At 39.3% G+C, this 14551-nt stretch overlaps 1 protein-coding gene across 2 annotated transcripts in view; it reads left to right on the top strand.

Annotated features, from left to right (window-relative positions):
* tbc1d19 (TBC1 domain family, member 19) overlaps positions 1–14551 on the top strand; it is a 129242-nt gene that overhangs the window by 48867 nt on the left and 65824 nt on the right. For both annotated transcript variants that reach the window (XM_059989003.1, XM_059989004.1), the window contains 6 exons: positions 1813–1887; positions 1984–2047; positions 3319–3365; positions 10054–10164; positions 12067–12139; positions 13710–13748. In XM_059989003.1, the coding sequence (XP_059844986.1) occupies positions 1813–1887; positions 1984–2047; positions 3319–3365; positions 10054–10164; positions 12067–12139; positions 13710–13748 (409 nt within the window). The remainder of the gene's footprint in view (positions 1–1812; positions 1888–1983; positions 2048–3318; positions 3366–10053; positions 10165–12066; positions 12140–13709; positions 13749–14551) is intronic.

A 14551-nucleotide genomic window follows, 5' to 3' on the forward strand; every position in this document is an offset into this window, starting at 1 on the left:
CTAGCACGAGAGGGCACAGTTTTATGGTGCTTGGAAGTAGGTGCAGAGGAGATGTCACGGGTAAGTTTTTTTACACATGGATTGGCTGCTGGCAATGGTTGTGGAGGCTGATACGATAGGATCTTTTAAGAGACTCCTGGATAGGTACATGAAGCTTAGAAAACTTGAGGGCTATGGGTAACCTTAGATAATTTCTAAGTAAGTACATATTTGGCACAGCACTGTGTTTCTCTGTTTCTCTGTTTTGTATAAAGTCAATGAATAGGGATCCAGGCCAGCAAAATTAGTCAAAGAGAATTAAGAGAACATTTGTTTTTATTGGCTAGATGAATTTGGTAAGCAGTTGAAGAATTTAGAAGATTGAGGGGGGATCTTACTGAAATGTATAAAATTCTAAAGGGATTGGACAGGCTAGATGCAGGAAGATTGTTTCCGATGTTGGGGAAGTCCAGAACGAGGGGTCACAGTTTAATGATAAAGGGGAAGCCTTTAAGGACCAAGATGAGGAAAAACTTCTTCACACAGAGAGTGGTGAATCTGTGGAATTCTCTGCCACAGGAGACAGTTGAAGCCGGTTCATTGACTATATTTAAGAGGAAGTTAGATATGGCCATAGTGGCTAAAGGGATCAGTGGGTATGGAGAGAAAGCAGGTACAGGGTTCTGAGTTGGATGATCAGCCATGATCATATTGAATGGCGGAGCAGGCTCGAAGGGCTGAATGGCCTACACCTGCACCTATTTTCTATGTTTTCTATGGCATATGGAGAAGCTTAAATTGCATCCAACAACTTCTCTCTCCCATAATCATAGAGAAGTACAGCGCAGAAACAGGCCTTTCAGTCCATCTGGGCCATGCCAAAACCACTTCTGTTCCCATCTACCTGCACCAGACTCATAGCCCTCCATATCCCTACAATCCATGAACCTATCCAAACTTCTCTCAAACATTGAAATTGAGTTCGCATGCACCATTTGTGCTGGCAGCTCATTCCACATTCTTCTGACCCTCTGAGTGAAGAAATTTCCCCTCATGTTCCCCTTAAACTTCTCACCTTTCACCCTTAACCCATAACCTCTGGTTGTGGTCCCATCCAACTTCAGTGAAGGAAACACCTGCTTGCTTATTGCAATTTAGTCCAACTTTCCATTCAGAACTGGTCTAGTTGCCCTCATTTACCTGGACAGAAGAGAATGGCATGAAAAAAAAAACCCTAAATAAATAGTTGAGCATGAAAAATTTGGAATAACACCATCTATTGAAAAGTTACCCACTTTTTACAAACATTCAACTCTTACGTAATTTTGAATTGTTTGAAATTTTTTTTTCACCTAATAGCAGTCACAGTTGAAAAAGTGTAATTGAGAATAGGACTGGTAGGGATTGGGAAATAACTGCTCTTGCTTCTGATGAATAACTTTTAAAAAATATATAAAACAAGGCATTTTTAACATTATCTGATGTATACAGATTCCACAATTGCTTGTTTTGGAAAAATACCTAAGCAAATAGTTTCATTAATATTTATACAATTTAAGTAGATTATCTCTTCTACAAATGCAAGCCTTAATTTATGTTCCTTCTTATTAATCCTTGCTGAAATATACAAAATGCCTATTGTTTTTATTTGAGTTTACTTGAAGTATTATTTCATAATTTTGAGCATTTTACAAATTAGCAAAATTGTGGTATAAACAATGCAATTTTACTTTAAATGCCTAGTCAAGAGCTCGTTATCTGGATCTATAAAGCCATGTCAGACTTATTGGCTCTGCTGTTTCTGGATATCTGAAATCAGATTTTGTTTTGTAGGTAAACTGGGAAAAGCGTATTCTGAAAAGTTTAAACAGTATGTGCATTGAGATGAGCATCCCTCTAGCAAAAAAGGTACAGCACAACTTATTACTTTACCCTTTAAAATATATTTCTGTAATTATTTAGCTGCTGAAGCCTAAAGACTTAAGCAGACCTTTTTCTAAGCAGAGATCAGCCGATGAACAGAAAGAACTTCTGCACAAGTGGAATGAGATGGGCACTGACGAGCCAGGTACATACATAAATTTATGTGATCAAACCTGATTGGGAACAAGGACATGTGAGAAATGTGCCTGTTCCTGCATTGTTCAAGGGTTAGTGAGACTGTCAATCCATGGATGTGTTCTGAGATTCAGCCTCAGCAATTGAGCAACCTTTCCACTTCTTAAAGTTGATTATTTTGATGCAGTTGTGGGGACTGGAGATGGTGGGGAGGTAGGGGATTAAGTGAAGTGGCGCTGCTTAGTATTTAGGTGGCAAAATGGAACTTTTTCCTCACTTACTGTATGTATTCAGATTCTGTACAATGTTCTGGCAGCCTGAAGTTCTGCCTAATATAGGAGCTGGTATAGTAAATAGATAGTTTCTTACCAGAACAATTGTAAATATTCATCAGAGAATGTATTGAAGGTCCATCTACTATGGCAGAGTGAAGAAGTTTCCCTTAGCCCATAACTTCAGCTTTCTTGCTTTGAGAGTCCTTGGTGCTGATACTATGTTCCCAGAATAAATGTTTACCTTTACTACTATTACTTTGCCCAGTAAACATTGACACAAGAGCAAAATTAGTTTCTTTTTGAATAAATTTCACTCAATAGTTGATATGAGTAATGCTTTTCTATGTTGTGTTATTACTAATACTATACAGTAAGCTTTAAATATTGTTGAACATTTTTGTCAACTCCAGATGCAAAACAACCATCTTAATTTTGCAATATATTATTAATTTTGGCAAACATTACTCCTGTGTGGCATATCAGAGCTATATGTTAAGGAAAAAGTTTTTTTTTAAAATACTGCCAAACTAAAGTTCCCTTATTAAATCAGTTGACCAAACTCATCGCATTCCTAGTTCCCTAAAGTGCATACCTGTGATTCCATGCTAGATATAATCTCTTCTTAAGAGATGTGCAAACAGCAGTCAAAATTGCTTAGTCAAGGCCAGCGGTCCCCAAGCACCAGGCTGCAAAGCATATGCTGACTCATATTGCTTCATACCGCCAAATCATATCATTTCCTCATGGCGTGGTAGCACATGCTTTGCGGCCTGTTGGTTGGGGAACACTGGTCTAGGCCATCTTATTTTGCTTCTAATTAATCAAATGCTGCTTTTTGCAGAACCTTAGATAGTATTTTTTTTCCTTGAAGGATCATGCTGATATTTTTCTCATTTGTACTTTCATTTCTTGGAAGTAATATTATGAAGGCATTGATTTTATTTTTGATGTATTAAATTATATAAGCACTAGATTTTTGAACAGCTGATTTAATATATTTTACTAGATTTGAGCCGTTTCCGACCAGTTTATGCTCCTAAAGATTTTCTAGAGGTAAGATTTCCCACTTGATCTGACCATTATCCAAGAAAAATCAAGATGTGGTAGATTTATGTTGTTTCAAGTGTGATCTCATTGGTTTCATTTTTAAAATTATCATTGATATAAATTTTAATGAGTCATTTAGGTATAAACATTAGGAATAGACAATTTTTTAGAATTAAAAAATTGCTTGAATTCTCTTATTTTCCTTTTGATATCTTTTAAACTTAGCCAACTGTGACAGTTAATAACTGAATAAGTCTTGTATGTAACACTGCATAGCTGAAAACATATATCACATTTCACTCCATTCAGCAGAGGGAAAATGAAATTTTACCAGCTCCTGATTGTCATTGCTTGTTGCAATGGTAGAGCAGAAGCAACAGAGGCAGAAGGTTTATTGGCTGCCTTGGAAGTGCAAATAGTTCTGTCATGGGAAAGTATCCATCTGTTAACAACTCTCAATCCTTTTTGTATCAGTAAGATCCCCTTGTTTACTTCTATACTCCAATGAGTATAGAAAATCTGCTCCAACTTTCATCATGTGTCATCCCTTTCATCCCAGAAATCAATCTGATGAACTGATTCCTTACATATCCTTACTTAATGATGGAAAGCACAGTTGTACCTATTCGTCCAGGTGTGGTCTTGCTAGCACTTTGAAAAGGTTGCATTAAATGTGCCCAATCAAATCAAGAATATCACTGAAACATTCCTATGAACATAGTACAATATAGTATTTATCCTAGCAAATTTTCAAAGTACAGTAAATTTGTTACGGAGGTACATATATGCCTTGGTAGAATCAGCAAAGTCAGTGATTCCTAAAAAAGAAAAAGCACAAAGAATAAATGGATGACAGATGGAATCAAAAATCTAATGGAAGAAAGGAGACTGAAGAAAGCAAATCCTATAGAATACAAATTCTTAGATAAAAATGTTAAAAGCTTATGTCAAAAAGCCAAAGAAGAATGGTTAAATCAGGAATGTGACCAACTAGAAAAAAAAACCCTATTACTGATCCAAAAAGGTTACATCTACAAATCAAGAATATCACTGGTAAAAAACTCCTCTGTCCTTCAGGTGGATGTTTGAAAGCAAAGGATGGTACCGTTATCATGGAAAAAGATGAGATTATGAACTGAGTATAACTGAGACGGACTGAGTATATTCAGGAATTGTTTGAAGACGATCGAGGCGAGAAACCAGAAATTAAGTAGAAAGTTGAAGGTCCGAAATCTGAAGTTCTTAATGCAATAAATAAAATGAAGAAAGGAAAAGCAGCAGGTCCTGATGAATTAGTAATAGAACAAATTATCGCCCTTGAAGATTATGGAATTGATTTAATCAATGACATTTATGAGACTGGAATAATACCAGAAGAGATGAAAAAATCAGTATTTATCACTCTTCCTAAGAAACCTGGAGCAATAGAATGTGAATTCAGATTCAGTTTATTGTCATTTAAAAACCACAAATGCAATGCAGTTAAAAATGAGACAATGTTCCTCCAGAATGATATCAACAAAGCACATGACAAAATAGACTACACCAGAAAATCCACATAACGTTTGGCAATCCCCAATCCAGAGTCCAGAGAGGCTGCTGCGTATTAATATCGCGCTATCATCTTAGCGCGTTACCCGGAAAGGAGCTCCAAACCCACCAGACAAACAAGACCAAAAACTAAAGCTGCAAAACCTGCACAAAACCACATAGTTACAACAGTGCAAACAATACCATAATTTGATTAAAAAAAAACAGACCATGGGCACGGTAAGATTAATCCAAAGATGTTAAAAGACTATAAGTTACAAAGGACCATAAGTTTAATGAGTCATATCACCAAGATTCTTCTATGAATTTTGATGACAAGAGATAAAAGTAAGATACAAACTGAAATAGGTAAAGAACAAACATGACGAAATCTGCAGATGCTGGAAATTCAAACAACACACACAAAATGCTGGTGGAACACAGCAGGCCAGGCAGCATCTATAAGGAGAAGCACTGTCGACGTTTCGGTCCGAGACCCTTCGTCAGGACTAACCGAAAGGAAAGATAGTAAGAGATTTGAAAGTAGTGGGGGGAGGGGGAAATGCGAAATGATAGGAGAAGACCAGAGGGGGTGGGATGAAGCTAAGAGCTAGAAAGGTGATTGGCGAAAGTGATACAGAGCTGGAGAAGGGAAAGGATCATGGGACGGGAGGCCGCGGGAGAAAGAAAGGGGGGGGGGGAAGCACCAGAGGGAGATGGAGAACAGGCAAACAACTAAATATGTCAGGGATGGGGTAAGAAGGGGAGGAGGGGCATTAACAGAAGTTAGAGAAGTCAATGTTCTTGCCATCAGGTTGGAGGCTACCCAGCCAGTATATAAGGTGTTGTTCCTCCAACCTCAATTTGACAGTAGAGGAGGCCATAAATAGACATATCAGAATGGAAATGGGACGTGGAATTAAAATATGTGGCCACTGGGAGATCCTGCTTTTTCTGGCGGACTGAGCGTAAGTGTTCAGCGGAACGGTCTCCCAGTCTGCGTCGGGTCTCACCAATATATAAAAGGCCACACAGGGAGCACCGGACTCAGTATACCACACCAGCCGACTCACAGGTAAAGTGTCGCCTCATCTGGAAGGACTGTCTGGGGCCCTGAATGGTGGTGAGGGAGGAAGTGTAAGGGCAGGTGTAGCACTTGTTCCGCTTACAAGGATAAGTGCCAGGTAGGAGATTGGTGGGAAGGGATGGGGGGACGAGTGGACAAGGGAGTCGTGTAGGGAGTGATCCCTGCGGAAAGCAGAAAGGGGGGAAGGGAAAGATCTGCTTAGTAGTGGGATCCTGTTGGAGGTGACCCCACTAAGGAGCACCAGGCCATTGTCTCCTATACCATCACCAACCTTATCAGCTCTGGGGATCTCCCATCCACTGCCACCAACCACATAGTTCCCACACCCCGCACTTCCCGTTTCTACCTCTTACCCAAGATCCACAAACCTGCCTGTCCAGGTAGACCTATTGTCTCAGCTTGCTCCTGCCCCACCAAACTGATTTCTGCATACCTTGATGCTGTCTTATCTCCCCTTGTTCAATCTCTTCCCACCTATGTTCGTGATACTTCTCACGCTTTGAATTTTTTCAATGATTTTAAGTTCCCTGGCCCCTACCGCCTTATTTTCACCATGGACGTCCAGTCCCTGTATACCTCCATCCCCCACCCGGATGGTCTCAAAGCTCTTTGCTTCTTTTTGGATTCCAGATGTAAGCAATTCTCCTCTACCACCACTCTCCTCCGTCTAGCAGAATTAGTTCTTACTCTCAATAATTTCTCCTTTGGCTCCTCCCACTTCAAACCAAAGGTATAGCCATGGGCACCGGTATGGGTCCCAGTTATGCCTGCCTTTTTGTTGGCTTTGTGGAACAGTCCATGTTCCAAGTCTATACAGGTATCCGTCCCCCTCTTTTCCTTCGCTACATTGACGACTGCATTGGCGCTGCCTCCTGCATGCATGCTGAGCTCGTTGACTTCATTAACTTTTCCTCCAACTTTCACCCTGCCCTCAAATTTACCTGGCCCATTTCCGACACCTCCCTCCCCTTTCTCGATCTTTCTGTCTCCATCTCTGGAGATGGTTTATCTACTGATATCTACTATAAGCCTACAGACTCTCCACAGCTACCTGGACTATTCCTCTTCCCACCCTGTCTCTTGCAAAAATGCTATCCCCTTCTCACAATTCCTCTGTCTCCGCTGCATCTGCTCTCAGGATGAGGCTTTTCATTCCAGGACGAAGGAGATGTCTTCCTTTTTTAAACAAAGGGGCTTCCCTTCTTCCACCATCAACTCTGCTCTAAAACACATCTCTTCCATTTCCCGCACATCTGCCTGCAACTCATCCGCCCGCCACCCCACTTGGGATAGGGTTCCCCTTGTCCTCACCTACCACCCCACCAGCCTCCAGGTCCAACGTATAATTCTCCGTAACTTCTGCCACCTCCAACGGGATCCCACTACCAAGCACATCTTTCCCTCCCCCCCCTTTCCATCCATGGCCTCCTCTACCGTCAAAATGAATCCAAACTCGGGTTGGAGGAACAACACCTTATATACCGGCTGGGTAGCCTCCAACCTGATGGCGTGAACATTGACTTCTCTAACTTCTGTTAATGCCCCTCCTCCCCTTCTTACCCCATCCCTGACATATTTAGTTGCTTGCCTGTTCTCCATCTCCCTCTGGTGCTTCCCCCCCCCCTTTCTTTCTCCTGAAGCCTCCTGTCCCATGATCCTTTCCCTTCTCCAGCTTTGTATCACTTTCGCCAATCACCTTTCCAGCTCGTAGCTTCATCCCATCCCCTCCGGTCTTCTCTTATCATTTCGCATTTCCCTTTCCCCCCACTAATTTCAAATCTCTTACTATCTTTCCTTTCAGTTAGTCCTGACAAAGGGTCTCGGCCCGAAACATCGACATGCTTCTCCTTATAGATGCTGCCTGGATTGCTGTGTTCCACCAGCATTTTGTGTGTGTTGTTAGGTAAAGAACAATGTGGTTTTGTGAAAGACAGGTACAAGAAATGCAATGTTGATGTTAAGGATACTATCAGAACGAGCTATTCAAGTGCAAAAAGATTTGTTTGTTTTATTGGCTACACAAAAGCATTTGATAAAGTGAAGCACAATAAGTTATTTGAAGTATTACAGGAAACTCTAGATCTAGATTCAAAGGACCTCTGCCTAATCAGAAATCTGTACTGGGAACAAATCGCCGCTGTAAGAATAGATGAAGAAGTGAGTCAGTTTACGAAAATCAAGAGAGGCGTTAGACAAGGGTGTGTTTTCTCCCCTGATTTGTTTAATGTGTACAGTGAAACAATATTATAAAATAAGAGACATTTTTGGAATCAAAGTTGGCAGTGAAAACATCAATAATTTCAGATATGTGGATGGCACTGTGTTAATTACAGGCATGGAGGAAGAACTACAAAACTTAATTGATATAGTTGTTGAAGAAAGTGCAAGAATGGGTCTATCCATCAATTGTAAAAAGACAGAATGTATGGTGATACCCAAAACGAAGGAGAATCCTATCTGCAGGCTGAGAATAAACGGGGAAGACAGAAAACAAGTACAGAACTTTTGCTACTTAGGAAGCTGGGTGACATCAGGTGGCAGGTGTGACATGGACATCAAAAGAAGAATAGAGATGGCAAAAGACACCTTTACGAGAATGACGAGTATACTGACCAATACTCAGAGTACTGAAATGTTACATTTATCCAGTTATGTTATATGGCTCAGAATGTTGGACAATATCTAGTACCGTGAGGAAACGAATTGAAGCAGCAGAGATGTGGTTTTTGAGGAGGATGGAAGGAATATCATGGACAAAACAAACATCTAATGAGGATGTCATGAACCGAGCAAGCACAAAAAGAGAAATAATGTATGAGATCATGAAAAGGCAATGTAACTTCATTGGACATGTGATTAGGAAAGAGGAGTTAGAATGCATGGTAATTATGGGAAAGATCGAAGGGAAGAAAGCAAGAGGCAGGCAAAGTCAAATGATGATGGAGACAGAGAACTGGAAATGAATACCAATGAACTGATCCACTTGACCCGAAACGGGAGTGTGTGGGCCATGGCAGTCAAAGCTCAGACTGGGCACAGCACCTGATGATGATGATGACATATATATCACCATATACTACCATGAGATACACTTTCTTATGGGCATTCACAGTAAGTACTAAGAAATACAATAGAAACAATGGAAAACTGCACATAGCAAAGACAGATAAAAAGCAAATTTATTTGTTTATATATTATTATTCAGAACATGAGTTATAGGGTCCTTAAAAGTGAGCAAATAGATTGTGGAATCAGTTCTGTGTTGGGATGAGTGAAGTTATCCCCTCTTGAAGATTGAGGGGTAATTACTGTTCCTAAACATGGTGAGGGAGAAATTGAGACTTCTGTACCTCCTTCCTGACGGCAGTTGTGTGAAAAGTTCATGTTCTGGATGGTGGGTGTTCTTGATGATGGATGCTGCCTTCCTGTGACAGTGTTCCTTGTAAATGTGCTCAGTGATGGTGAGGGCTTTACCTGTGATGCACTGACCTGTATTTACTACTCTTTTATTTAGGCTTTTCCATTCAATGCCACTGGTGTTCCCATACCAGGCCATGGTGCAACTAGTCAGTGTAATCTTCACTACGCATCTGTAGAAGTTTGTCAAAGTTTTAGATGGCAAGCTGAATCTGTGCAAACTTCTAAGAAAGTAGAAGCACTGCTGTGCCTTGTTATTAATGACAGTTATGTGCTGGACCCAAGACAGATCCTCTGAAATCTTCCTCCTATATGCCGATTTGTCTCCATCTTTGATTTGGCCAACAACATTGGTGGTGTCATCATCAATATGGCATTGGAGCTGTACTTAACTTCACAGTCATAAGTGTAAAACGAATAGAGCAGGGGCTATGCACGCAGCCTTGTGGTGCACCTGAGCTAATGATGATTATGGAGGAGATGTAGTTGCCAATCCAAACTGACTGGCATCTACAAGTGAGGATATGTTTATCTACCCTCTTGTCAGTTGGCAAAACAAAATGCGTTCAGAGATTATTCATAGTTTCTCTGTGTGTCTCTCTCTAAACACATACAGTAAAGAAGCTTGTATTTCTCTTCTTTTTCATTTTTGGGTTTTAGGTTCTAATTAATCTTCGCAATCCAAATTATGACAATGGTGATCCAACTGGTGTGCACAGTAGTTGGGGTTTAATCAACATTCCTTTACCAGTAAAAGACCTCCCAGAGCTGGTAAGCAGAATTCTACTTATAAAGTAGGCACTTTTGGTGGATTAGTTAGCAATCAGCTTACGAGCAATATGTGAGTCAATTAACTTTGAATATAATGTAAGTTAAAGGATTATGGAGCAAAAATAATTTGTACATTTATAGTTAGATTGAAGCTTGCAAATAATTGTGTATTTAGAGGTCACTGTTACCACTATTGCCTTTGACTAATTCAATGTTTGATCAGCTACAAGGGCATTTAGGATAGTTGAGATGTAAGCTTGTTTTTGTATATTTAATGAAATTGAATTGCAGTTGGTTATGGGGATATGGCATTACAATGAGGAGGGAAAGACTGGTATCTGGTGGAGAGTCTTAAAATCCACTTTAAAATGCTGAGGATTGAATTTCCATTGGTTTCAACTAATATGAAGGGAAAACAGGTGGAATTGTAAAAAAAATGATGAAAAGGTTCAGGTAATTTAAAAAAACACCAACTATTTTAGTTGTTAGAACTCAGAAAATACTGGAAATACTTAGCAGGTCAGGAAACATTTGTGTAGAGCAGAGCTTCCCAAACTTTTATGTGCCCTGGACCAGTACCATCAACCAAGGGATCTGTGAACCCCTAGTTGGGAGCCTCTGATGTAGAGAGAAAGAGAATTACTCTATCAGGTCAATGACCTTTATTGGAGGGCATTCTTCTGAAACTTTAACCTTACTTCTCCTGCCACAGATCCTACCTGCTGCTCTGAATATTTCTGGCATTTTCTGCTCTAGTTCTGATTTCCTGTATTTATAATACTAGGGCAACTGATGTCTCGTGGCAGTTTGACTTGAATCTAATTGTCCCATATGTTTTTAAAGCATTTTCAAGCTAGTGTTAAGAATAATAAAATATTTTGTGGTATTCATTAATAATTAGGTAAAGTATATAGTATTGTATTTGTTTAATTTTGGATAGTGTTATGGTGATTATTGAATGAAATGGAAGAACTATATAGCAAGTATGTATTCAGTGACGTGATGTGGGTAGTTGCAGAAAATGGATGTTTCTGACTTGTGGAGGAATTGGCTCACAGATGCCCCCATGAATGTAGCCCTCATATAATCTGGAGATTGCTTGTATTTTCCTTTTGGATGATATTTAGTAATAAAACAGGTGGTAAAAAATAATAAAATAATAATAGGCAGACGTGGGGAGTAGGAGCAACATAGTATACACAACACCTGACATCTGCTGTAATTAGCGTCTGTGAAGAGTTAATGGCTTCTTTGTCAGAATAAACAAATGTTTTTATTTGGCTTGCTGTCCATCTGAATTCTTCAGTATCATTCAGTGCTTAATAAGTGTTTGATAAGTTGTATTAGATGTCTATTAAAACGGAATGAAAATACCATTGAAAGAATCATTAGTTCTTCATGGTTAGTTTTCATTAAGCTCATTGGTAATTACCATTTTTCTGTTGGTGAAATCAAAATCTTGGTCATTGAATTTCTTTATAAAGTATTAGTTTGTTTAAATTTAGAGGCATTTTAATCTGCTGTATCTCGTAAATTTCCTTTCTAGTAGCCTAACAGGGGAGTAGCCTATTGACCTATTCCGCAAACTTATTCATCTTAAATTGACTCTAAATGCAAAATCAATCTCAGCAACATTATTTTGTTCCTACACCAGTTTGGCATGAACTCACTTGCACTTGGATTGTCTTCTAGCATATGTAAACACATTGGTTTGTGGTTTAGGAAGTTCTGGAATAAGACCATGTTCTGACCCTCAGTGATACAATATTTTGGAGCTCAAAGTAATTGTGGTGCTTTAAATACGTTAGATAATGCTCTTGATGTTGTAAAATTGTTTAATAGAACAATGCATTGTAAACATATACAAACATAAGTTTTTTTACTTTTCTTAATTCTTGGAAGAGGGAATTGTATCCTGAACTAGGGTTGAATTATGAACAACTTGGTATTGATGATTCAATGCAGATCGCTCCTGGTGAGTATTCGTAATTATTAAATACTTTTAGAGTTTCGGCTGATTACTAATTTTTGAGGCACTTTTATTAGAATGACTAACAGGACAGCAAAGTGATACAGCTGATGGGTACTGCTCCCCCAAAGCTTCAGTGACTTCAGTGTTTGTCTGTCTATTTTGGTCTTCCTCCAGGTGCTTTTGGTTTTATCCCATGTCCTAAGATGTACTTGTTAGCTAATCAGCTAAATTATTCCTCATGTAGATGAATGTGTTGTTGTTGATGGGTATGGGTGGGAGATAACAGGTTACAGGGAAATAATAAAGGAATGAGATTGCACAGAGAATCAGCATTGCTCTGAACCAAGTGGCCTCCTTCTATGTCACAAGGAGATATATGAGAAACAAATAAGTCAAATCATGTATCTAAATTATTGCCCTCTGCTACTGTTATCTATGTCCGTACTTTTGCAATAAACATTCTCATTAAAGTTATTGAGCAGTTTTATTTGCATATTAATGCTTGTGCAATCCATGGATGAAATGACGTTTAATAAAATGCCATTCTGTAGCTCCTACGTTTAGTACCATTGCATAAAGAGCAAGCTAAATTTTAAATGGTGTAAAATTTTATCATATCTGTTACGTTATCACAGTAGTTATAGTATCCTAGCAGTTTCCTAGTTCGCCAGCAGTGTAAAGTCTTATTAGTGCTTATAGGATCAGTACTCGCCGCTGTTGATCTACCAGGCAAAATTCCATCCTTTTTATTATATACTTTGTCAGATCAAATGTCACAAAATTCTGGTGTTTCAGATTATGTAGTAATATTTCTTTTTCTTCAAAGAGATCCCCTGTTTGCTTTTGACTGTCGGAATTGTTTCATGTAATATTTCTGTCCGTACTTAGGTTAAATATGACTGAGCCTAACACAGATTTCAAAATGTGTCCTTCATTTCAAGTATGAAAAGCTGTTTTCTTTCTTGCAGCTGCTATGGTTTCAAAAATCAAAGGAGCTAGATAAATGATAAATATGTTTATTAAAAAAAGTTAAAGGCAATTCTGGGGTGTCCAGTTTAAGAAAATGATATGTCGCTGTGTGCAAACATATTGATTCAGTGAAGTAAGGCTGGGCATTGAAAACTCTAGTTATTAACAAAATGCAGGGTCACTTCTTTTAGAGAACAGGTGTTACTAATGCGGACCAATACACCTAAAGTTAGCACTGGTAGAGTAGAGGGGCACTGGGAGAGATTTATCTTTGTAGTCACACTTTGGAGCATAATGTACTTTATAGAAGAAGCCCATGTGTTCATGGGGAGAACGTACAAACTTCTTACAGACAGTGGCAGAATTGAACCTAGGTCGCTGGTGCTCTAATAGTGTTTAGCTAACCACTATGTTGCCATGTCATCCATATAATCTTGAATGTTTTCTCTCAATACAGAAAACATCTGTAGGTCCAAATTTTTAAAAACTCTCAGGATAACTCGTAGTGTATAAATATTTGCTAAATGGATAGATGATGTTATGGAAGATGTGAATGACTAGTTTTCTAACTAATACCCTTCTGTCATTGAAAATCCTCTTACAGAAGCTTTTGAAACTGAGTACATACTGCTAGGACAGAAAGGTAAGAACCAGTTAGAAACTATATGGAGACAAGCATTTGTCAAAATAAGGTATTGATTTGCAAATTGTTTATATAAAAGTTTAAGATGTGCAAGCATCTGTAAAGAATTAACATAAAAACATAGAAAACCTACAGCACAATACAGGCCCTTAGGCCTACAAAGCTGTGCCGAACATGTTCTTACCTTAGAAATTACCTAGGGTTATCCATAGCCCTCTATATTTCTGAGCTCCATGTACCTGCCTGGGAGTCTCTAAAAAGACCCTATCATATCCGCCTCCACCACCATCGCTGGCAGCCCATTATACGCACTCTCCACTCAACTCAACAACTTAACCCTGACATTTCCTCTGTGCCTACTTCCAAGCACCTTAAAACTGTGCCCTCTCGTGCTAGCCATTTCAGTCCTGGGAAAAAGCCTCTGACTATTCACATGATCAGTGCCGCTCATCATCTTATATACCTCTATCAGGTCACCTCTCATCCTCCGTCGCTCCAAGGAGAAAGACCAAGTTCACTCAACCTATTCTCCTAAGGCATGCTCCCCAATCCAGGCAACATCCTTGTAAATCTCCTCTGCACCCTTTCTATGGTTTCCATCAATAAGCTCCAAGACTTAGGCCATGATACCTCCTTGTACACCTGGATCCTTAATTTCCACATTTGCAGTCCCCAGTCTGTTTGGAAAGGCAACATCTGCTCCATAATCATCATCTACACAGGTGAACCACAAGGCTGTGTGCTTTTTCTTTGCTCTATATTACTATATGACTTTGAGGCTAAGTACAGCTCCAATGCCAATG

Source organism: Hypanus sabinus, chromosome 14 (genome assembly GCF_030144855.1).
Source record: "Hypanus sabinus isolate sHypSab1 chromosome 14, sHypSab1.hap1, whole genome shotgun sequence".
In the NCBI taxonomy this organism is placed as follows: domain Eukaryota; kingdom Metazoa; phylum Chordata; class Chondrichthyes; order Myliobatiformes; family Dasyatidae; genus Hypanus; species Hypanus sabinus.